The following is a 23,129-nucleotide window of genomic DNA, read 5'->3' as shown; positions in this document are numbered from 1 at the left end:
CATGTTGGCGTACCTTTTAAAATCTAACCCACGGGCCCCCATGTATATTTGGGATTCCCCCTTCCAAAGAAAATGATAGCCCCTCACACCTTCTCTTTCTTCCACCAAATGCGGAAGGATTTAGTGTAGTGTCCTCTTAAAACAAGAACTGTCTTTAAAAAAGAATTAGTGCTGTGGGATATCTAGAGCAAATATTGATACACAAAAATAATTATAATTAAAAAAATACTTTGTTGATACAATTTTTTCAATCTACATCTCTGAGATGTTTAATATATACATATACTTCATAAATAAAAATTAAAAAACAAAAGACAAGTTGAGTGGAATTTTCACCCTACGTAACCTTAATATTTATCCTAACATAAATCTTTTTCAAGCAACAGGACAAAAAACACAAGAGACAAAGACGATGGACAAAGTCATTCTCTCTCACATGGCCATGTGTTTTGAGTTAGTAGATTTTCTGTACCCAAAATTTCCAACAGGTTCCTTTTGCAGCAACAGGTTCCTTTTGCTGCAACAGGTTCCTTTTGCAGCAACAGGTAGGTTCCTTTTGCAGCAACAGGTTCCTTTTGCAGCAACAGGTTCCTTTTGCAGCAACAGGTTCCTTTTGCAGCAACAGGTTCCTTTTGCAGCAACAGGTTCCTTTTGCAGCAACAGGTAGGTTCCTTTTGCAGCAACAGGTTCCTTTTGCAGCAACAGGTAGGTTCCTTTTGCAGCAACAGGTTCCTTTTGCAGCAACAGGTTCCTTTTGCAGCAACAGGTAGGTTCCTTTTGCTGCAACAGGTTCCTTTTGCTGCAACAGGTTCCTTTTGCAGCAACAGGTAGGTTCCTTTTGCTGCAACAGGTTCCTTTTGCTGCAACAGGTTCCTTTTGCAGCAACAGGTAGGTTCCTTTTGCAGCAACAGGTTCCTTTTGCAGCAACAGGTTCCTTTTGCTGCAACAGGTTCCTTTTGCTGCAACAGGTTCCTTTTGCAGCAACAGGTAGGTTCCTTTTGCTGCAACAGGTTCCTTTTGCTGCAACAGGTTCCTTTTGCAGCAACAGGTAGGTTCCTTTTGCAGCAACAGGTTCCTTTTGCAGCAACAGGTTCCTTTTGCAGCAACAGGTAGGTTCCTTTTGCTGCAACAGGTTCCTTTTGCTGCAACAGGTTCCTTTTGCAGCAACAGGTAGGTTCCTTTTGCTGCAACAGGTTCCTTTTGCTGCAACAGGTTCCTTTTGCAGCAACAGGTAGGTTCCTTTTGCAGCAACAGGTTCCTTTTGCAGCGACAGGTTCCTTTTGCTGCAACAGGTTCCTTTTGCTGCAACAGGTTCCTTTTGCAGCAACAGGTAGGTTCCTTTTGCTGCAACAGGTTCCTTTTGCTGCAACAGGTTCCTTTTGCAGCAACAGGTAGGTTCCTTTTGCAGCAACAGGTTCCTTTTGCAGCAACAGGTTCCTTTTGCAGCAACAGGTAGGTTCCTTTTGCTGCAACAGGTTCCTTTTGCAGCAACAGGTTCCTTTTGCAGCAACAGGTTCCTTTTGCAGTAATAGGTTCCTTTTGCAGCAACAGGTAGGATCCTTTTGCTGCAACAGGTTCCTTTTGCTGCAACAGGTTCCTTTTGCAGCAACAGGTTCCTTTTGCATACTCACTGTATATTTCTAGAGTTTCTGGCTAGCGAGTTATATAAGCTTTATGGGCATCATGTGTGTGATATAGAATGTTACAATATATTTCATTTAAGCGCTAAAACAGCCAAATTTGTTCCCTGTAGGTGGCTTAAAAACCTAAATGCAAAATGGGGTTTAAAAATTTTTATTTCCACAGTCAGGATGTAGGTATCATTATGCGTCAAATCATTTATATATTGTCAAATCAGTGCACAAGTAGTGGCTGCGTAGGTTTGAAAAATGTGGTTTGACACCAAATATTTCTGCTCTTGGACTCTCTTACTTGTCAAATCAGTGCAGATTAGTTTAGATGAGAATTAGAACAAATACACCTGATCTGTGAACTTTGTCTTTATATTAAAGACAATTTTTGTTTAAAAATTTTTCGGATCAAGCATGTGCACCCGGCCTGAATCCAAGTACCCCCCCCCCCATATTTTTTTTTCCATAGTTAACATTTGAATAGGAGAAACTATAAGTTTCCTAACCCTAATCCCGACTCTTATAGGGTTGTGCAAGACACCACATATACAGTTGTTTAAGGTGGTACTACACCCGCTGATAAATTTGTGACTATTTTTGCGTTTTTCTCACAAAATAATAACACACTGGTAACAAAAGTTATGTATATTATAGGGGCAAGGAATCTAATTACTACACTGGAATTTCAGTGACTCAAGACAAGCGGTACATTATTTATGATAAGAAAAGAGGTACCGCTAGAAATAAGAATGTACCTCATTTCTAAACATACATATGTAATGAACCACTTGTCTTGAATCACTGAAATTTCAGTGATGTAATTGGATTCCTTGCCCCTATAATATACATAACTTTTAGTACCAGTGATTAGTTATTTTTTGAGAAAAATGCAAAATTAATTACAAAATTTATCAGGGTGTAGTACTACTATAAGGCTCCTTATTCAAATGTTAACTACGGTAAAATAATTAGCCCTCCGCTACTGCATAGTGTATATGCAGGCATGAGACTGCACTTTCCTAAAAAAACCTGAAAAAACTGAAAATGCGCGTGAAATTGGGCAAAAAGTACCAAAAACAGGCTGAAATTAAATAAAGTTGCGGAAATTTTGACTATAAAAAAAAATGAATTCAGTTTTTAAACTGAAAATTCTCATGCCTGTATATGGCAACAATGGTTAGTTTGATATCAGAGTAAAATGTTGTCCAGGGCATATTTTGATACCTCCAGTAAGCATTGTATATTAAAATGCAAACTTCTTAAGTAGTTGGAAAATGTGACGGTATTGAAGAATCAAAACACATTCTTTGTAAATATGGTTGTTGATTTTATTCAATAATAAAACACATAATACAGGATCCACAACTTAGAAGTCCCCCCAACACTTTTTGAAATAAATCAAAAAATATTTTCCGAAATGTAAAAAGGTATGTGTAGCCTTATTTGTTTTACACACATGAACTAACTTATAGCATCACATTTCAATGCGCTCAGTCACAACGGTTCATTATGTGCATTGCTGGCGAGTTGACTAATATGGACTAAAATGCATCTTTTAAAGTGGCCTTTTTTCAAGTATGAATCTATGATAACATTTTTTGTTCAAAATTAATGCCTGAAATTGACCTCGACCAGATGACCTATGACCTGACATAAAAGGGGTAAAGGGGGAAATCCTCTGATCACAGGCTGGAGTGGCCATCTCACTTTTGAAGCGATTGGGCCAGATTCCTCCACATAATTTTGCTGAGAGGGGATCGATACACCTCCTCCACAGCACCTGTTTTCTCCCGGTATTGATTATACACCTGGGTGGAGAAGCATTAGGGGTGATGGACATTGCTTAAGTGCACAGCACGTTGACACCACAGGGACTCGAACCCACAACCTCTACCTGACCTATCATAGCCTATAGCCTTGAGAAGTTTCTTTTCCCAACCAAATAAGTCATAATACAAACTAATTTGTATGCAGCTTCAAGAGCGCACACCCTAGACATTCTACAAATGACCTTTGCAACCAGGATCAGCTCCCAGAGTTTTGTATGGGTTACAACGAAACAATTAGCAGTAAGTTCCTTGTCCAGGGGAATTTAAAGCTAACTCAATTTTTCCACGAGAGTGTACTACACCATTATCAAATGTCTATACAAATATCTTGCCCTGCATTACTGTTGTTGCTTTGCCTGATAAGTCCACTCTCCCATCATTGCGCACGTTGATGTTGACGACACCTCCACGTGCAGAACACTAGCGTGCTGTAAAAAGACAAATCAAAGAATAATGATTCAGGTAAATTATTTCTAGTCGTACTGATTTGTTTGTTTTAAATGATCTTCTAGGAACTCTACAATGTTCCATAGGAGAGGATTACAACTTGCACTTACCCCATCCCCAGTCTAAGCTAATCTGGCACAACTTAGACCAATTTCTACAACTTTTATGCCATTTTGTTAGACTTGCGTCTTGACAATCCTTTTCGGACAGTACAATATTTGCTGTAGCCTATTGGGTAACAAGCAAGGAGTAACTAATTCCAGTATTAAATGATAGTGGTTTAGTTCTGTGGGGTGACTGTCATTATGGTGGGGTATCATTTATGAACAAGTTCTGAAAAAATTTGGGAATTTTTTTTTTTAATTACCCATCCACATACCAAAATGGCCTATAAAAGCGACCATTGATATACCAAATGAATAATAATGTGACCATGTTTGCAGCACATACACATTTATACCAAGTAATCCCATGGGAACATTAGCTATTAAAAAATGAAACCAAAATGTAACTAATTACAACACTTACCATACATTTGTTTTTTTCCCAGTTTTTCAGACCAATATGGAGACAATACAGTATGAGCAGCACCTGAAAAAAAAACCAAATTGAAATACCTCCTTGTTAATGCTCTGCCAAACTGGAATAGGCTGTTAATTAGATCCCATTTTAGAAACTTATTTTCCATTAATATCAGTCAGTTTTATCACATCTAAGCTTGTTTTTTTAAATCAATAAACCCTGTCTGCATAACTTGCTTGGGGTGTTTGATTTTGCAACTCCTCCAACACAACAAGCCTGTTTTACATTACACCATATGCTGTTACCCATATACTCCTGAGTAGAGAGAGGCAATAGAAGTGAAAAGCCTTGCCCAAGAGCACAACACACAGATGTCACTGGGGGTTTGAACCAGTGCAACATTGTAATCATGGGCCATATACCCTCTGACACAAAGATGATTTTATTGGTATTCCAGTTGAAATTCATACACCCCTTGTGGAAGACATGACTTTAATCCTCCACGCAGGGAGTGTAAATTTCAAATGGGATTACCTAAATGGGTGATTCCATTTGAAATCTACACTCCCTGTGTGGGAGATTAAGGTCACACCTTCCATAGGGGCTGTATGGATTTCAACTGGAATACCCCATTCTTCTATATTTAAATGCTGATTGCATAGTGTCATACCACTTGCCACTTTGACGCTCTCATGATGTTTTTTTAAAGTTTGTTCAGCTTATAATTGGCAAAAGAAATGAAGACTTGTAATGTTGTGTATGAATAAAGAATGGCATGTACGCAGTTGGGTACACCATTTATGCCAGTTACTGCTATGAATTGGCGGCGCCTATGTGAATTTACACGAGCATAAGGTAGGACTTTATTGACAAGTCCAAAAAAAATAATAAAAATAATTTTAGCCAATTATAAGCTGGACAAACTTTCAGTAAACAATTAGGACAGCGTCAATAGTGGTGACCAGTGAGAATCAGCGTTTTGTCGATACATCAATCACTCCACCGCTTTTCCCAACACTGCAAAATTGCTAGGAGTCAACTCCGGATAATTGTCGTTTGTGATCATTTTGGACCAATGAGCAAAGGGTAGCACAGGTTTCAGAGTGTCATCCAAGGGCATGCCACTTGGTGAATGCTGCTTCCCAGGGAGTCTCAACGTAAGTTTGGGTGGGGATGTGCGGCTGGGACTATGGCAAACTACCCGACTTTAAACCAAATTTGATTTAAAAAGCATCAATAAATCAAAATGGCTGAAAATGCACCCCAAATCTGCCACATATCCCCGTACCCTAATTTCCACTAACCCCCGGGTGCCGTTTGTAGCGAAGGCTCAGAACAGTTAAGCGGCATTCACCAAGCAGTAGTGGCATGACATTATAGAACAAGCATTAGGTATACCAAGGTACCTGTGAACGGATCTTCAGGAATGCCATTCCAAGGAGCAAAATATCTTGAGATAAAGTCGTACACTTTTCCATGTGCATCAACGGCACCATTTTCTTTACTCCCTTTCAGCGTCAATATCACCCCCATGATTCGCCCGGTGTTATGAACTTTCATCATAGTTGTGGTATCGGGTTTCAAACTCTCCAGAGTTGCCCTGTAAAAAATAAAATCAAACACAAAAAAAAGGTACAAATTTATTGATGATATTTGATCATTTCGTACCTGTGACTGGGTCTTCTGGGATTCCGTTCCACGGGTCAAAATATCTCGAGATGAAATCGTACGGCGTGCCACGGTGATCCACTGCTCCATTTTCTGGTGTCCTTTCAATGTGATGATGACGCCGCCAATGTATGTTTGTTTGCCGTAAGCTTTCATCAGGGCCGCTGTGTCTGGCTGGATTTTCTCAAATGATTCTCTTGGTAACGAAATGATTGAATGAATTATTAATTAGATATGGCGAGGTCAACTTGATTGTTTGTTACAAAGCAATCACACAGGTTCCAATTTTATTGGTTGGGATTCATGCAAGTTAGGCTGAAAAAAAAAGTTTTGGTTCTTGTCCCCTCCTGCCTCAATTTCTGGAATTAGTCACAATTTTTTTTTTTTCATTTTTCAAAACATTTAAGACTTTGCACTGCTTTAGGAAATTTTTTTTTTTATTGTAACAAGGATCACTTTCAAATTCTTTTTGTGGTACTTACGGATTTATCCCTCAGAATCTCACATTTGAAAAAAAAAAAAAGAGCCTCATCGTTTCCTCGAGCACGGTTGGAAAAGACCAGAAACTACTAACAATGCTAATTTTACATTTAAGAAAAAAAAACTCTCTCCCTCACCAAATCATAAAATTCCTCTGGACGAGAACCAAAACATCAATTTTATACCACCTTATTTTCAGGGTATTGTTAAGGTCAGTCAGCAGAGACACATACGTTGGGCTATTCCACTTAAAATCCATATACCCCTTATGGAAGACATGACCTTAATATCCTATACAGGGGGTGTAGATTTGAATGGAATCGCCCTTTTGACACTCTTCCAGATTATTTGCTACCCCCAACAAGAATTACATGCAAGTAACATATGAGTAAGGTCAGAGAAGATATCTTACACTTCCCATAATGCACTTCTCCCAATTTCTGTACAATTTTCTGTACTGATTTTTTATCTAGTGCGACATGGGTCGATAGTGGCGAAATGTACCTCAATGAACAGATCCCATCCATATCTTGCAAAATATGTTTATTTCTTGACTATCGACTCATGTTTAGCCAGTCTATTCTTAAAATAGGAATCTGTAATGGGAGTGCCATTTGATGTAATGACGTCATGCATCATGTTGCAAAGGATTATGGGAAGGGTAAGATAATTATCTTCCCTGGAGTAAGGTAGTCAAATCAAGGGGTTGACAGTGATTCGCCGATTCTCCAAATTTGGCCAAATTTGCACGCTACGGTATGCTATACACAAGTTGCCGGGAATCACAAATTTGGTACCAGCATGGGCGCTGCCATCTTGGGAAAAGGGGTGCTGGCGACCGTCGACTCGACAGTCGCCAGCACCCCCGAACGCGCCCAGCAGCTCCCAGCACCATGACGACGCGTAACAGTAAGCGTTCCCGACTGTCAATCATCAAGGGTCAATCACCTCGAGCTTGACAACGATATCTGAATAGACTATTGCCAAGTCTTACGTGTAGGCGCCGAAATTAAGGTTAATTTTGTGATTGAAACAGTATTTTTCTTGTATTAATCTTGGTCTGGAGAGTGGGATTGTTGGTCGATTTGATGTATTTAATAAATTAAGTTAATGGATGCGCTAAAAATATTATTAAAAGTATTAAAAACAGCTATTCAACATTTGAAAAAATACGCTGTTGCAGGCTTGAAAAGGTCTAACCTTGGTTGCAGCAAGCCGTGATTTTCACGGGTAATTTTATTTCTTGAACGCGAAGCACGGGCGCGATGCAGCCGGTAGAAATCGCGGTAGTGTTCCAGGCCTACGCGATGGCAGGGTAATGGCGGCATCCATAGTTTTATTACATTTATCTTCGAGTGACACTTCCCAATCTTTATTTATTCCCTGGTCAAATGCAGAAACTGTGCTTGACATAAAAATTTTTATACAGAACAGAATAGTGATTTAAAGTGCATAACGCATAGGGATAAACCAACAGCTCTCAGCACACTGGAATTCGCTGACCACCGTGGTACAAGACACAGTCATCATTTAAGATCTCACACCACCAAATAAATCCCCATAGAGATATGTACTCAATTTGCCTCAAGAAAACATTTTTACTTCACAGGAGAGACTCAGTTCTTAGCGACAGCTATGATGGTTGAAATTTGCCCTAGCCTGATCCTTCTGACTGGGCACAAATATAGGTTGACCATCGTTATTTTTTACGACTGACCCTCGAAGTCTATGATGTCTGGGAATTACCTAATTTACCTGCAAAATGATGCCAGTGTTTCTGTATAGAATAGGCTGCTTAGAATCATTAAAAAATACTTGATCTCTCCCATCTGTGATACACTTGCAGGATTTGATATTACTAATCATGACCAATCCAAATTTAGCTAAAGTTGTGCAAATTTCTGCTCATTTTAATGCTTACTTTAGGTCTATGGGTTTTTCTGAGAAATGCATTCAGGGTGCACAACTGTATAATACTATTTGGTGGTGTGAAATCTAAAACCATTCACTAACTGCCATAGATTTGCAGCTAAGAAGTACACATGTATATCCTACAATAAAGCCAGTATATGGATTAAAACTACTCAAGACTACTTTGATTTCAAACACCTGTGAAGGGAGTTCACCTTTTCCCTGCCAAAAGAGAGTCCCATTAAGAAAGTTGCTGTTTTCAACTTGCTAACTAGTACTCTGTTAGAACTGTCTAAACACATGATATCATGCTAACAAAATTACACACTGCACAGACTTGACATATCACTGGACACTCTAACCCTAACCCTCCAGGGGCTTTTTGGCAACAGGAAGGGAAAGATGGAAGGAATAAAGAGAGAAAACAAAGAAAGAAGTTGTTTGCTCTGGGTGGAGACCCCTCGCATGCCAAGTACCGGGTCGGCAACACTTTGCCAAGGGTCTTGGGCTTCGCTGACCAGCGAAACCGTGCCTATATATCACTTAGGTTGATTGCGTCATCACACCACGTGGGATGCACGCACGAACAGCGCATATATCTAGTAGTATTTTGTAGTACTCAGGCGTGTTAGGGTTAAGTGTTGCATAAATCAAGAACTAATTGGCTCAACTATAACCAGTTCTACCTTGTCATTGAATCAGGGACACGTAACAGGAGGTCTTTGTTAGCACCCGGTGCATACTGGACATCTTGTGGCTCTATGTCACCTAAAGTAGCCTGAAATATAATGTGAAATATGCGCATAAATTAGTTATAATGGCACATTAACATATTTGTGGTCATGGACCTCACTGGCCATTCCAGTTGAAATCCATACTACACCCCCTATGGAAGACATGACCTTAATCTCCCACACAAGGGGTACAGGGATGCATATTGGCAATTGTCAAATTTCCTGAAAATCAGACTGGCCCTTGGCCAGACGGACGAGCGCTTGTGCGCGGCATCAAACATTTATGGGACCTTGTCCGGGAATAGGCTAGAGGGTATTACCCCTCCTTATTTTGCTTTTTTTTTTTGCTCTCTTTATTAAGAAATATCATCTTTCAAAATCAAGTGTGACATGATCTGCTCCATGGGGGCCAAAGGAGGCAAATGTCTAGCATACTTGGTTCTAAAGCTTTTTGATGTGTATTTTGTTATGTATTTTATTGTTTTTTACTCCATATTTTTGCCTTTATCTCAATTTCAAATTTACTGCCTTTGGCCCCATGGACCAGATCATGTCACATATCATCATCCAAAAGAAATTTCCCGAAAAACTTGCATCCCTGTTGGTGTATTTCAAATGGAATCACCCATTCAGGTGATCCCATTTGAAATTCATACTCCCTGTGTGGAAGATCAGGTCATGTCTTTCACAGTGGGTGTATGGATTTCAACTGGATTAGCCCAATATCCCTAGGGAACAAACCAAACGATAAATGAAGTACTATGAATGAAAGTATAGTTTCACTAGGAAGGAGTGGGTAAAAAATGATGATTAAGTTTCTCCTATGTTCTTCAAAAAGCATCAACTGTAATTTAGATCCACTTTTGGTTCAGTTACAGACATTGAGTCGGGGGAGGGATGTCAGCTATGACAGTAGCATTATACAAAGGAGCCACAGGGGGGAAGTGCACCCAGTCAAGGGAAGGGAAATGCACCTAGTCAGGGTGAAATTGACATGCCCCCCCCTTTTGTCAATCAGTCAGTAGAAGTGCACCTAATCGGGGGAAAATGTCCAATTGGGCTGTCGCTAGAGGGTGGTGCAATCCGGGGGTGCAATAGCAACATGGTTAAATTAAGTATTGCAACTTTTGATCAACATTTTGGTATCCCCACTTTTCATATTATTGAGTCTCGACGGAAAAAAAAGTGGCCAACAATTAAAATTTTTATTCTGGTCTGATTACGTCGAGCGAAGTGAGACGGACATTTTCAAGCAGTCGGGGGAATCAAGACCCATGGTTTCTCCACTTTCGAAACATGCGTACACCACTGAGCTATGGTCAACTAGTTAAGTTTATATAGCTTTATCAATCTTTTGGTTTATGCCCTTACTTCCCGTGATTTCTTCAACACAGACCAATGGTATTTGCAAAAGTAGGTGTCTACATGTACATTTAGCTATTTTGGGAGGAAATAATCGTCGTTGGGCAGGAAAAACCATGTATGTACTTGTGGCCCTTGAACATGTTTAAAATAAAACTGCCAAGCGAGGTTACATAGAAGGCTTTGCTTAAACATGTTCAGGGGCCAATGACACATAAGAGGTTTTTCCTGCCCAGTGACGTAATGTTATGCATTCTTCGTTCGTTGCTGGAAAAAAGGCTGCAAGTAGAATGAAAAGAGAGAGCAAGATTATTAGTGGTTTCTACACTACTCTAAAACTAAAAAGCTGTGGATTTTTGAGCTTCAAACACATTCAGCAACATAAGCCCAAACACCCACAGTTTGACGGTATGGTGTGCGTACGTGTTTGCGGGCAAACGAGGACACACACAAGATTTTTCACCCTAAACTGCGAACTTACTTCCAACCGAGGACAGTCCGCAATCTCAAACTGCTGCAAAAGACCTCAAATGCATGCTAAATGCTTTATAACGCTATTTGCCTGAAACCGAGGACCATACGTGTGAAAACTACCGTCCGCAGGCGATGGCTAAAATTCTGTTTCGTATTATACACAAAAAAAATCCGCCATTTTAGTCCACGGTTAGGCGATGAAAACATCATACACTCGTCCTCTGTTAGATAGCAAAACACAATGTCCTCGGTCGGCGACAAACACACACAGGGGTGCGTGTGTGAGTGCGAATATATCATCATTTCAAACTCGGTCGACCACCAGTCATCACATGTAAAAAGAGTTGTTATAATCACACTTGCTTCCAATTATGAGTACAACCAAGATTTTGTCAATTTCCTGATGTGTCCCTCACATACAGGCTGTATCAAAATGGACGGTACCCATCAGTTTTTGGTGTTTATTGACATGCCTGTTCTTCTATGCAACATTGGATCCTCTTGAAATGCCCAGGGGTCCATTTCACTAAACTCTTAACCCTTCGTAACTCCAGTAACCATTCGTAAAGTTACGAATACCCAATGCTAGACGTAACTTTAAGAAGGGTCCCTGTAGAAAATCCCTATTACTTACGAAGAGTACCGTTCATAAATGAGTTTAGTGAAATGGAACTTACGACTCGTAGTAAGTTAAGAACGATTTCGAGACTTACGAAGCTCCGTAAAGTTTAGTGAAATGGACCCCAGGTAGATCTCATTTGATGTGGCAGTCTTGTCCATAATCACTGAAAACTGATGGGTGGGAATTGGCTGCAAACAGACTCCCTTCGATGTGCTACAAAAAAGTGGAAACACAAAGTTCATCCAAATTTGACATTATATTATAACAGAGATTAGTCCCCTTTTGTATACATGCAAAATCTTTCCACCACTCACTGCAACCATACTATAATGTATCGTCAGAGAAGATATCTTTACCCTTCCCAGAATCCTTTGCAACATGACGCATCACCTCATCATATTGAAAGACACTACTATTACTTTGTACAGGCTCCCTTTGTTTTCATGTTGAGAACAGACTGGCTAAACATGAGTCCATAGTCAAGAAATAAACATATTTTGCAAGATTTGGATGTGCTCTGTTCATCGAGGTACATTTTGTCAATAGTGACCCATGTTGCACTGGATAGCATATTATATAGAAATTTGAAATGGAAGAAATGCATTCTGGAGAGTGTAAGGAATCTTCTCTGCACATGCAACTATACTATAGTATCATTCTTATACCTTGTGCAGTCATCAGGTAGTCTTAGTAGGAGTTTATGTGTCTTCTCCGAGAAGTAAGTTTCTTGTGGCTTGATGGAACCAAGAACTACCTGATGAAGACAAAGCAAAGAGATGAGTGACGTAGTATTTGAAATCAGAGAGGACATCTTATACTTCCCACAATGCATTGTTTCCATTTCAAAAGGACAAGGTCTCATCGGAAAAAAAAATGAACCAGAACAGGTGTTTTTTGTGTGTGCTCTTGAAATGTTAAAAAGGGGTGCTTTTGTAAACATGGTAAAAGTGTACTTGAACTGCAAAAAATAGGGGTATTTTTTAAGGCTAACTTGTACCGATTTTTGTGTAAAATAAGGGTAACAAATGCTGCAAGTAGAATGAAAATGAATGAATGCTGAAACCGCGCAAAATAGGTATTTTTGACTTTGGGAACGATCATGTGTTACGCCTTTGAATAGGAAGTGACAACACCGGGGATGAAATGTACCTCAATAAACGGAGCACATCCAGATCTTACAAAATATGTTTATTTCTTGATTATCGACCCATGTTCAGCCAGTCTATTCTCAAAATGAATACAAAGGGAAGCTATACAAAGTATAAATGAGAGTGTCATTTGATGAAACGAGGTGATGCATAATGTTGCAAAGGTTTCTGGGAAGGGTAAGATAGCTTCTCTAGTATGGCATTCTGGGATGCAGCTCACTCAGCTCTATACAGGCGCAGAACCCTAGTTAGCATATGTAACCATCACAGCCAGGATCAGCACCCGAGCTTAGCATGGGTAGACCAAGATAATTAGCAGTTGGTTCTTTCCACAGGGTAATTTCAAGCCAGCTCAATTTTCCTACAACAGAAATAGGGGGGAGGGCTCAGACTCAAACCACACAGTACTCATCCACGGACCAGAGTCTAGCGCTGTACTGACTGAGATAACTGGGCACCTCTGATCAATCATTACATGCGCTATTCCATTACACCCCCAATGGAAGACATGACCTTACTCTCCCACACAGGGGGTGTAGATTTCAAATGGAGTCACCCATTCAGGTAACCCCATTTGAAATTCTCACTCCGTGTATGGAGGATAATAGTAGTCATGGCTTGAATAGGGGGTGTATGGATTTCAAAAGGAATAACCCAATCGGTGTTAGGTGTTTTGGCAGACAGGGTTGCCAAACCAGTGATTTGGTAGCCCAATTGGGTGACTTTTGAAGATTTTCCCCGCGACTTTTGACAATTTACTGTCCCATAGAAACCAATGGTTAAGAAAAAATTTGGGCGACTTTTCAACATCAATTGGCTCACGCGACTTCCGATAGTTTCCTGCCCCATAGAAACCAATGGTTAAGAGAAAAATTGGGTGACTTTTCGATTATTTGACCCGCGATTTGGGATGAAATTGTTTGGCAACCCTGTTGTCAGATGAAAGCAGATGAGTTATAATGATAGACAAAGATAAAAAGACTAGTTTGCGTCTGACGTCATCTGTCAATCAAACTCCGAGCACGGTTTGTTTACAAGTGTCGTGATGATATGAGTTGCTGAACACGGCGGTAAAACCGGGCGCCTTATTGTTGATTTTGCACCTTTTAACAAACAAACCATCTCAAAAGTTAGGTCTTAATAGTAGGAAACTTTTTTTGGTGAAGGCACCATGTCCACAATGCCTAGAAAAGTTGCTTTTTGCCTTGTAAGAGTACGTATTTTTCGCCATTCACTGCTATTCCTTTTCTCCGATCGGCACCAGCCAGATGAATCGACCTTCCTTATATGGCGCGTTAATTAGCCAATCAAGGATCGTAAAGAATTTGATTGACAGTGACGTCAGACGCAAACTAGTCTTCTTATCTTTGTCTTTCATTATAGTTTGGAACAGCGCTTAGCCAGAGATTAGTAGTTGGCTAGAGTTTGCATGCCATATAAAATTGCCAATCGAAACTTTGCAAACAACCAAGCTTCAACATTAATTAGGGGCTTAGGCAATAGAAACAAATTAGTTTGATCTTTCGATTGACTACAGATGCTTTGTCGATCCTTATTATTTATGAACTCAATTAATTGACTGTTGTTATTTGTGATAACATATGAATCTTTGCTTGTATTGATATTGATATTGACCAATATAAATTAAGCATTAATTCTAATTAAATTAGTCAGTTCATTAATAACAAGCATCAAAGTAGCATCGATGGTCGATCCAAAGATCAAACAAATTTGCCCGGTCTTAAGACCAGAAAATTACATACATACAGGATGTCCTTGAGAGAACTGTATAGTCGGAAACTAATTGTTTGGGTATTTTAACGCCACAACTAAATATAACTAAATAAAAAAGATAAGGTAAAGGAGGCGAACCTGTATATAAACAGTGAACAGAGTGCCCATCTCTCTTTCATTGGCGATTGGGCCAGACTCCTCCATGCAATGTTGCTGTAGGGGGTCCCTACACCTCCTCCACAGCGAGTCTGTTACCTTCCCAGCATTAAAGAATGCCAGTACCCATTTAAACACCTGGGTGGAGAGGAGTAATCAAGATAAAGTATGGTACCTTACTCAAGGGCACATCACCTGGGTGGAAAGGAGTAATCGAGATAAAGTACCTTACTCAAGGGCACATCAGGATGGCGTCACCGGGGCACATCAGGATGGCGTCGCTGGGGCTCAAACCCCCAACCTTCCGATTATGAGTTGGAGCCCGCATGGCTCGGCCACCATGCTCCCTAAATAACCGGTGTGTTTGACGAATAAATCAGCTATCACATACTTTTTGAATTTTGACAATTGACCACACCGTTCATGAAATATAAGAATTTTATGAAACTCCCTCATTTGAAAACCTTTCCACAGATTCAAATATCAATCGGTGATCAGTATTCGGAGTGCTAATATCACTGCGCATCATCAGTACATGAGGCGTCTATTGTCATTGACAGATATTTGACTCCGTGGAACGCATTGAAAATGAGGTAGTTTCATAAAATTCTTTTAATTCAAAAACGGAGCGGTCGATTGTCAAAATTCAAAAAGTATGTGATAACTGATACCTCAACCACATCAGTTATTTAGTTATGTTGGGTTTATGTGTTTAAATACCCCAAAAATTCATTTTCTGACGATACAGTTCTTTCAGGGACACCCTGTACAATCCAAAAGCACCAAACCATATTTGCCTACCTTGATAAGGTCACTTATGGAACTGGGATCCTATCATGAGAGAAAAATTAAAAAGACATTGTCATGAATTTGTTGTTTGTCGAACAATACTAAAATTCAACTTTTCATTTCATTACCGGTATATATGTAATGTGCCAGTTTCAGAGCTTTATTTTGGTGAAAACTTCCTCACAATTGGACTTGGGGTTCCATATCTATCAATTATCATCATGTCAATTTATTGCTGCTTAGAACAATGAAATATGAGTTGAATACTATTATTGGCTATAATCTCAAAATCAATATTAGCAACACATGACTCAAAATTAGTTTGATCACATCACAAATGATTATCATGAATGAAATGTGATATTACAGTTGAAATCCATACACCCCCTGTGGTAGACATGACCTTAATCTGCCACACAGGGGGTGTAGATTTCAAATGGATTCACCCATTCAGGTAACCTCACTTGAAATTCTCACTACCCATTTGGAAGATTAATGTTTTCCATAGGAGTGTTGATTTTAATGGAATAGTCCATTATTACAATTCAATTGATTCCTAGTAGTACTGCACTTGCACTTTGCAGTTCTAATAGTCCGTTGTGGTGGTGTTGGTGACTCGCAATGTTGAAAATAAGTTTTGCTATGTCTGATATGAAACAACAAAGTTAGCTAAGGTTAGGGGTAGGGTTAGAGTTGGGGCTAGGGTTAGGGATACATTTAGGGTTAGATTCTACATAGCGAACCTTATTTCATATATTTTAGACATACTAAACCTTACTTTCAACATATTGTGTCCTTGGACATGATACTGCTTAGTTATACTGACACTGTTATTGTTAGCAAAATACAGGGCTCAAAATAAGACAGGTCCAAGGTCCAAGGGCCCATGGCCCTCACAAAATTGTGACAACAAAAAAAAATTTAAGAGCAAGGTCTTGAATGGCCAGGCTCAGAAATTCTGGCTTATTTCAAATCCAAATAGCTTGATGTGGATTATATATTCAAGCCTGCAAAAACTTGTGAGGGCCTGAAACCTTTTTTAAAGAAATATATCATGTGAGGGCGGAAACTTTTTTAAAGAAATATATCATGTGAGGGCCTGAAACTTTTTTTAAAGAAATGTATCTTACCTCTTCTGTACAAGGGTTCAATGGTAAATCGATAGTAATACATTCATCCTGTTTCTTGGCAATCAATGTACCACTCCTAGTTTCAAATTCTAGTTGTGGTGAGCCATTGCCTACAATGTTAAACAAAGCTGCTGCTGATGCCATGGTTGCGTGACCACAAAGATTTACTTCATTGGTTGGTGTCCACCATCGTAGACCAAATCTGCAAGCTGGTGAAGAAATATATACAAAGAGCTATTAGAGTTAACATCCATACAACCCTTATGGAAGAGCTATTGCCTACTATGTTAAACCAAGCTGCTGCCAATGCCATGGTTGCGTGACCACAAAGATTTACTTCATTGGTTGGTGTCCACCATCGTAGACCAAATCTGCAAGCTGGTGAAGAAATATATATGGGCTATTAGAGTTAAAATCCATACACCCCTTATGGAAGAGCCATTGCCTACTATGTTAAACAAAGCTGCTGCCGATGCCATGGTTATGCGTGACCACAAAGATTTACTTCATTGGTTGGTGTCCACCATCGAGACCAAATCTGCAAGCTGGTGAAGAAATATATATGGGCTATTAGAGTTAAAATCCATACACCCCTTATGGAAGAGCCATTGCCTACTATGTTAAACAAAGCTGCTGCTGATGCCATGGTTGCGTGACCGCAAAGATTTACTTCATTGGTTGGTGTCTACCATCGTAGACCAAATCTGCAAGCTGGTGAAGAAATATATACAAAGAGCTATTAGAGTTAACATCCATACAACCCTTATGGAAGAGCCATTGCCTACTATGTTAAACAAAGCTGCTGCTGATGCCATGGTTGCGTGACCGCAAAGATTTACTTCATTGGTTGGTGTCCACCATCGTAGACCAAATCTGCAAGCTGGTGAAGAAATATATGGGCTATTAGAGTTGACATCCATACACCCCTTATGGAAGAGCCATTGCCTACTATGTTAAACAAAGCTGCTGCTGATGCCATGGTGGCGTGACCACAAAGATTTACTTCATTGGTTGGTGTCCACCATCGTAGACCAAATCTGCAAGCTGGTGAAGAAATATATATAATGGGCTATTAGAGTTAACATCCATACACCCCTTATGGAAGAGCCATTGCCTACTATGTTAAACAAAGCTGCTGCTGATGCCATGGTTGCGTGACCGCAAAGATTTACTTCATTGGTTGGTGTCCACCATCGTAGACCAAATCTGCAAGCTGGTGAAGAAATATATACAATGGGCTAATTATTAGAGTTGACATCCATACACCCTAAGGAAGACATGACCTTAATATCCATTATCCCCATGCAGGGGTGTAGATTTCAAATGGAGTCACCCATTCAGGTAATCACATTTGAAATTTGCAATCCTTGTGTACAAGATTAAAGCCATATTGTAACATTTCCCTCAATATTTTTCAAAATTCTGTTTTTTTTACATGATTGTAATGTACTTTAGTAAACTAACATACCCTGCAAAAATCAAGACATTAGTATGTTCTTTGGGATTCATTTAAGTGTACTATTGCTGGTGTTTGTATTGAATACTGTGTTAGAAAAAAGAAAGAAAGGAAAGGTGTTAAAACAAAATTAATGAGTGATATAGAAAAGTTAAAAATTCAGATTAATGATAATCCATCCAATAATTCACTGTTTTCGCAGTTGGAAAATTTGGAGGCAGAATTAAACAAAATCTTGGATTTTGAAACAAAAGGTTTGATTATTCGTTCAAGAACTAGATGGATGGAGGAAGGTGAGAAAAGTTCAAAATATTTTTGTAACTTGGAAAAAAGATCTTGTGAGAAGAAATGTATTTATAAGATTAAAGATGGTGATGGTAACATTGTTTCTAACCAGTCTGACATTGTTAAAGAAATTTATAACTTTTACCATAGATTGTATTCTGTAAAAACTGTTACTGACAATTCTTGTGATACTATGGAGGATTTTCTTACGAGTATTAACATTCCCAAATTGAGTGCTGAGTCCAAGAAAGTTCTTGGATCAACAAATTTCAAAGAAAGAATTGTATGATGCCCTCCTCTCAATGAAACAGAATAAAACACCAGGGTATGATGGGTTTCCAGTTGAGTTCTATATTGTTTTTTGGCAAGATATTTCGGACATGCCTTTTAATTCTTATAAATTTTCAATTGAAAATGGTCTCATGTCAATGTCCCAAAGAAATGGTATTATAACATTATTGCCAAAGAAAGATAAAGATATTTTATGTATTAAAAACTATAGACCGATTTCATTGCTGACAGTTGATTACAAAATCTTTGCTAAAGTGTTGGCCAGTCGTTTGAAAAAGTGTATTCATAATCTTATTCATTCTGATCAATCTGGTTTCCTTAAAGGAAGGAATATTGGTAATAATATCCGTTTAATTTTAGATATCATTGAGTATACCGAAGCAAAAGACATTCCTGGTGCCATTTTACTTCTGGATATCGAAAAGGCTCTTGATAGGGTTAGTTATGATTCTTTATTACAAGTCTTAAAACATTTTAACTTTGGGAATCATTTTATTTCATATGTAGAAACTATTTATGCTTGTAGAAAAAGTTACATTATTAATAATGGGTTTTTAAATGAATCTATTGATATGATTAAAAGAATATTTCAGGTCTTTCCAATCTCACCATATTTATTTTTATTAGTTATTGAAACTATGGCTATTGCAGAAAAGCGTCAAAATATTAATATTAAAGGTATTCCTATTGGTGACAAAGAGTTGAAAATTTCTCTTTTAGCTGATGACTCGACATGTTTTCTGGACGGCTCGCAGAATTCCTTTTTGCTATACTGAATAATTTTGCAAATTGGTCTGGTTGCAAAATCAACCTTTCTAAATCTGAGGCTATTTGGGTGGGATCCAAAAGGGGGTCTTTGAATTTTCCTTTTTTAGAACAGGGTCTTATTTGGAAAAGAAATCAATTTAAAACTTTGGGTATAAACTTTTCCCTAAATTCCCGATCTGTAAGTACTTGTATGTTTGATCTCAACTATAAAGTAAAGTTAAAACAAATTCAAGGAATCTTGAATTGTTGGCGTGCAAGAAACCTTTCTATGGTTGGGAAAATATGTGTTGTTAAAACTCTTCTCTTACCACAGCTTCTTTATTTATTTACAGTTTTATGTATTAAAGTCCCAAAACATTTTTTCAAAGAGCTTGATAAGATGTTTTATAAATTTATTTGGAATGGGGGTAATGATAGGGTTAAAAGAATTTATCTTTGTAATAGTTTTGAATTTTGTGGTCTCCGTATGATTGACCCATACAATTTCTGTTTGGCACAAAAAATGACCTGGGTTAAATTTCTTCTTGATGAAGACTTTGATAGTTTTGGAAAACCATTGAGATATCAAGTATGGATCAACAGTATGGTGATTTGCTATGGCTTTCGTACGCTCCTGAGAGTCTTCTTAATAAACTTGATTGTTCTCAATTAGCTGACTCGCTTAGGACTTGGTACGTTTATCGTGACAGGGCTTGTCAAGAAATTTATAATAAAAAATTTTCTGATATGGGCTTTAATCAATGTCTTTGGTACAATAGAAATATTAGGTCCAAGACCAAAAATTTTTTTTTTATGAGGAGTGGTGTGACATGGGAATCGTGTATATTAATGACTTTCTTAATCCTCCCTTACCAGGTAGTAAACTGTTTGAAGAATTGGTTTTGGACTTTGGTATTTCTAATCATGACAGAAGGACATTTAATTTTCTCATGAAATGTATTCCCAGCTCGTGGCTTCGGGGTTCAGATGGGCAAGTTAGAATTAGTGAAGATGTCACTACAGGTCTTCTCAAGCTCAAAAGGTTCCAAGATACTCTTATTCTATTTTGAGAGAGACATGTGTTCCACAGAATCGTATTGATTTTTGGGAGACTCTTGTCGATGTTGATTCTGATGATGATGGCCCCGAGGACACGGACTGGGAAGAAATTCATTTGCGTAATTTTAAATGTTCTATTGATACAAGGCTTCGTTCCTTTTATTTTAAAATTTTCCATAAGGCAATTGCATTTAATGACTTTCTTTTCAAAATTAATAGGAAAGATTCTTCCCTTTGTGCCTTTTGTAGCAAATTTCCTGAATCAATCATTCATATCTTTTGTGAATGTGATTGTGTCAAACCTATTTGGGACGACTTTGTTCAGATTATTCAAGATAAACATGACATTACTTTTTCCATTTCAAATTTTGATAAGATTTTTGGGGTGTTTCAAGACAACTTTATTACATATTTGTTTCTTTGTATAAAATACTATATTTATGTTAGTAAATTTCAAAAAAAGAAGCCTAATATTGTGAGTTGTAAAGTTTTTATTAAAAATACTAGTAATAGAGAGACTGAATATTGTATTGCAAAAAAAAGGGGAAAACTCTCACTTCATTTCAAAAAAAGGAGGTTTGATCTTTAAATTTTTTCCTGTGGTATGCATGACTGTGGATTCGAAGATACATGACTTAGGTGTAATATTTGTTTGTTTGATTTTATACATGGTGCATTGTTCAATCTATCTCTTTTTTTGTGATTTTTTTTTTGTGACCTTATAAAATTTTTACTTTAATTTTTCTTAATTATGTTTCTGTAAAAAAAAAAAATGAAAAAAAGGTTGTATTTTTTAAATGTATTTGTATTGTTGTAATAAAGATGGCAACCTGACAGCCTTGCAAAGATAAAAAAAATCAAGACATTAGGTGCTGTAGTTTTGTTAAAATCTGAGAAAAAGCATCTGAACAAGACGGTTTATTATCGCGATGGAAATATCAGTCAAACGTGTATTGGTTGATTTTACAAGCATACAGCAGAAACAAATTTAAGTCCCCAAATCCCCAAAATCTAGGCCAGTTGTAGTAATTGATGATGGTATTTTTTGGAGGACACCCCGTCAGTCCGAAACACCATCAATCCGAACCTCCCTCAGTTCGAAACCTAACCCTAAATTTTCGGACTGACGGGAGTTCTGATTGACGGTGTTTCGTACTGTTGGGGAGAGCCCTCACCCCTTTTTTTTGCCGGATGGATATCATGACCAACCTTTATCAAAGTCATCAGCAGGTGAAAGAGCTCGTATGAAGGCCGTCTCTGAGAGGTTCATCTCCGCTGCAATCTTTTGTTTGATCTCATCTGATAAATCCTGAACAAAAAAAAGCAAGAGAGATTCAAAAATGTCGTTAAAATAATCAAGGTGTACATATGTGTATTATTTATTCAGTTATTTGCCAATCAGAAAATTTATCAAATCCTCTGGGTATTTCAAGCTGTATCACCTGCATACTTAAAGGACTTTCAAAAAGTACCCAATGCAAATATTTTTCCTTAAAAGTGTAAAATGGACCCGAAGCAAGCAATACGCAATTTACGCAGTTGTTTTCCTATCCTAAGCAAGAATACTGTTATGAGCTGGCAGCCGGGGGCACTTCAATATGAAATGGATTTAGGTGTAGCCCCGCACAGACTGAAAAAATGTTTTTTCCTGCAAGCAATCCGAATTTCCTCCAGTTTCACCAAATTTCCTCCAGTATGACACATTTCCCTTACCGTATGTATTTCTTTTTATTTTTTGGTCAAAACCAAAATTTCCCGGCAATGAGCTTCCCATATTGCCCACTTTTTCCTGCCATAGGTGTAGGGCTGGCACTTTCACAGCAAGAGGCATTCGATGAGAGCAAAATGTAAAAAATATGGGGTCATTGGGTGAGAGCATCATTTTGCCATTCGGTGAGAGCAAAATGTAAAAAATATGGGGTCATTGGGTGAGAACATAAGGCCAAAAAAAAAAAAAGGTTTGTCTCAAAGTTTGCGCGCGCGTTTGTAAAATCGCACGATTTGACAAAAAAGAAATGCGGATTTTTTTTTTTTTTTTTTCCAGAAAAAATTGGCGAAAATCAGACTTTTTTTATCAAAATACCATGAAAAAAAAAAAATCGCATTTCGCATTTGTTTTTAAATTTCTCGTGAGCTTTGAGACCAACCTTTTTTTTTTTTTTTGCCTAACCTTTTTTTTAAATAGAACTTTGGGTGAGAGCCGAAACAGCGCCACAGAAACCTCAAACATTGAATTTCTAGTTCTAAATGGCTTCAAATTTCTTTGTTTTTTCAAAATAAGTAACAAAATCAGTGATAAATGAAGGGTCTTTGGGTGGCAGATCAAATGGAAAAATAAAGGATCTTCAGGTGACAGAGCCTGTGTTCATAAAGAAATATGCATTACAACAAGTAAATGGACATCCTTCAATGCCAAACACATTGTCAATAACACGCCGTATTTCATGCATAGCTTGGTATGGGCTAAATGCATGTACCCCGTTTTTGAGAATCTCCTGTTCCCAACAGAAACAAATTTTGATAAAGTAACTGTTTCCTATGTAAATTCAATATTTCCTCTAACCATCAATACCAAACATGTATTCTTTTGTGAAAAAAATATGCATGTACCCATTGCTTGAAACCTATAACTTTTACAACTCGCCACCCTCTGT

At 38.2% G+C, this 23,129-nt stretch overlaps 1 protein-coding gene across 4 annotated transcripts in view; it reads right to left on the bottom strand.

Moving 5' to 3' along the window:
• LOC140171713 (phenazine biosynthesis-like domain-containing protein) overlaps window positions 1–23,129 on the bottom strand; it is a 39,433-nt gene that overhangs the window by 14,557 nt on the left and 1,747 nt on the right. The window contains exons 2-7 of one of the 4 annotated variants that reach the window (XM_072195015.1): window positions 21,685–21,784; window positions 16,638–16,846; window positions 15,520–15,549; window positions 12,346–12,434; window positions 5,836–6,029; window positions 4,436–4,498 (exon numbers count right to left, since the gene is read on the bottom strand). In XM_072195015.1, coding sequence (XP_072051116.1) covers window positions 4,436–4,498; window positions 5,836–6,029; window positions 12,346–12,434; window positions 15,520–15,549; window positions 16,638–16,846; window positions 21,685–21,784 — 685 coding nt within the window. Of the gene's footprint in view, window positions 1–4,435; window positions 4,499–5,835; window positions 6,030–6,097; window positions 6,294–9,174; window positions 9,267–12,345; window positions 12,435–15,519; window positions 15,550–16,637; window positions 16,847–21,684; window positions 21,785–23,129 lie in introns of all 4 variants that reach the window. The other 3 variants (XM_072195016.1, XM_072195014.1, XM_072195013.1) reach the window with 3 other exon arrangements.

This window comes from Amphiura filiformis, chromosome 15, assembly GCF_039555335.1.
Source record: "Amphiura filiformis chromosome 15, Afil_fr2py, whole genome shotgun sequence".
Taxonomy (NCBI): domain Eukaryota; kingdom Metazoa; phylum Echinodermata; class Ophiuroidea; order Amphilepidida; family Amphiuridae; genus Amphiura; species Amphiura filiformis.
Note: the sequence above shows the minus strand (reverse complement) of the source record. Positions and strands in the feature narration are given on the sequence as shown.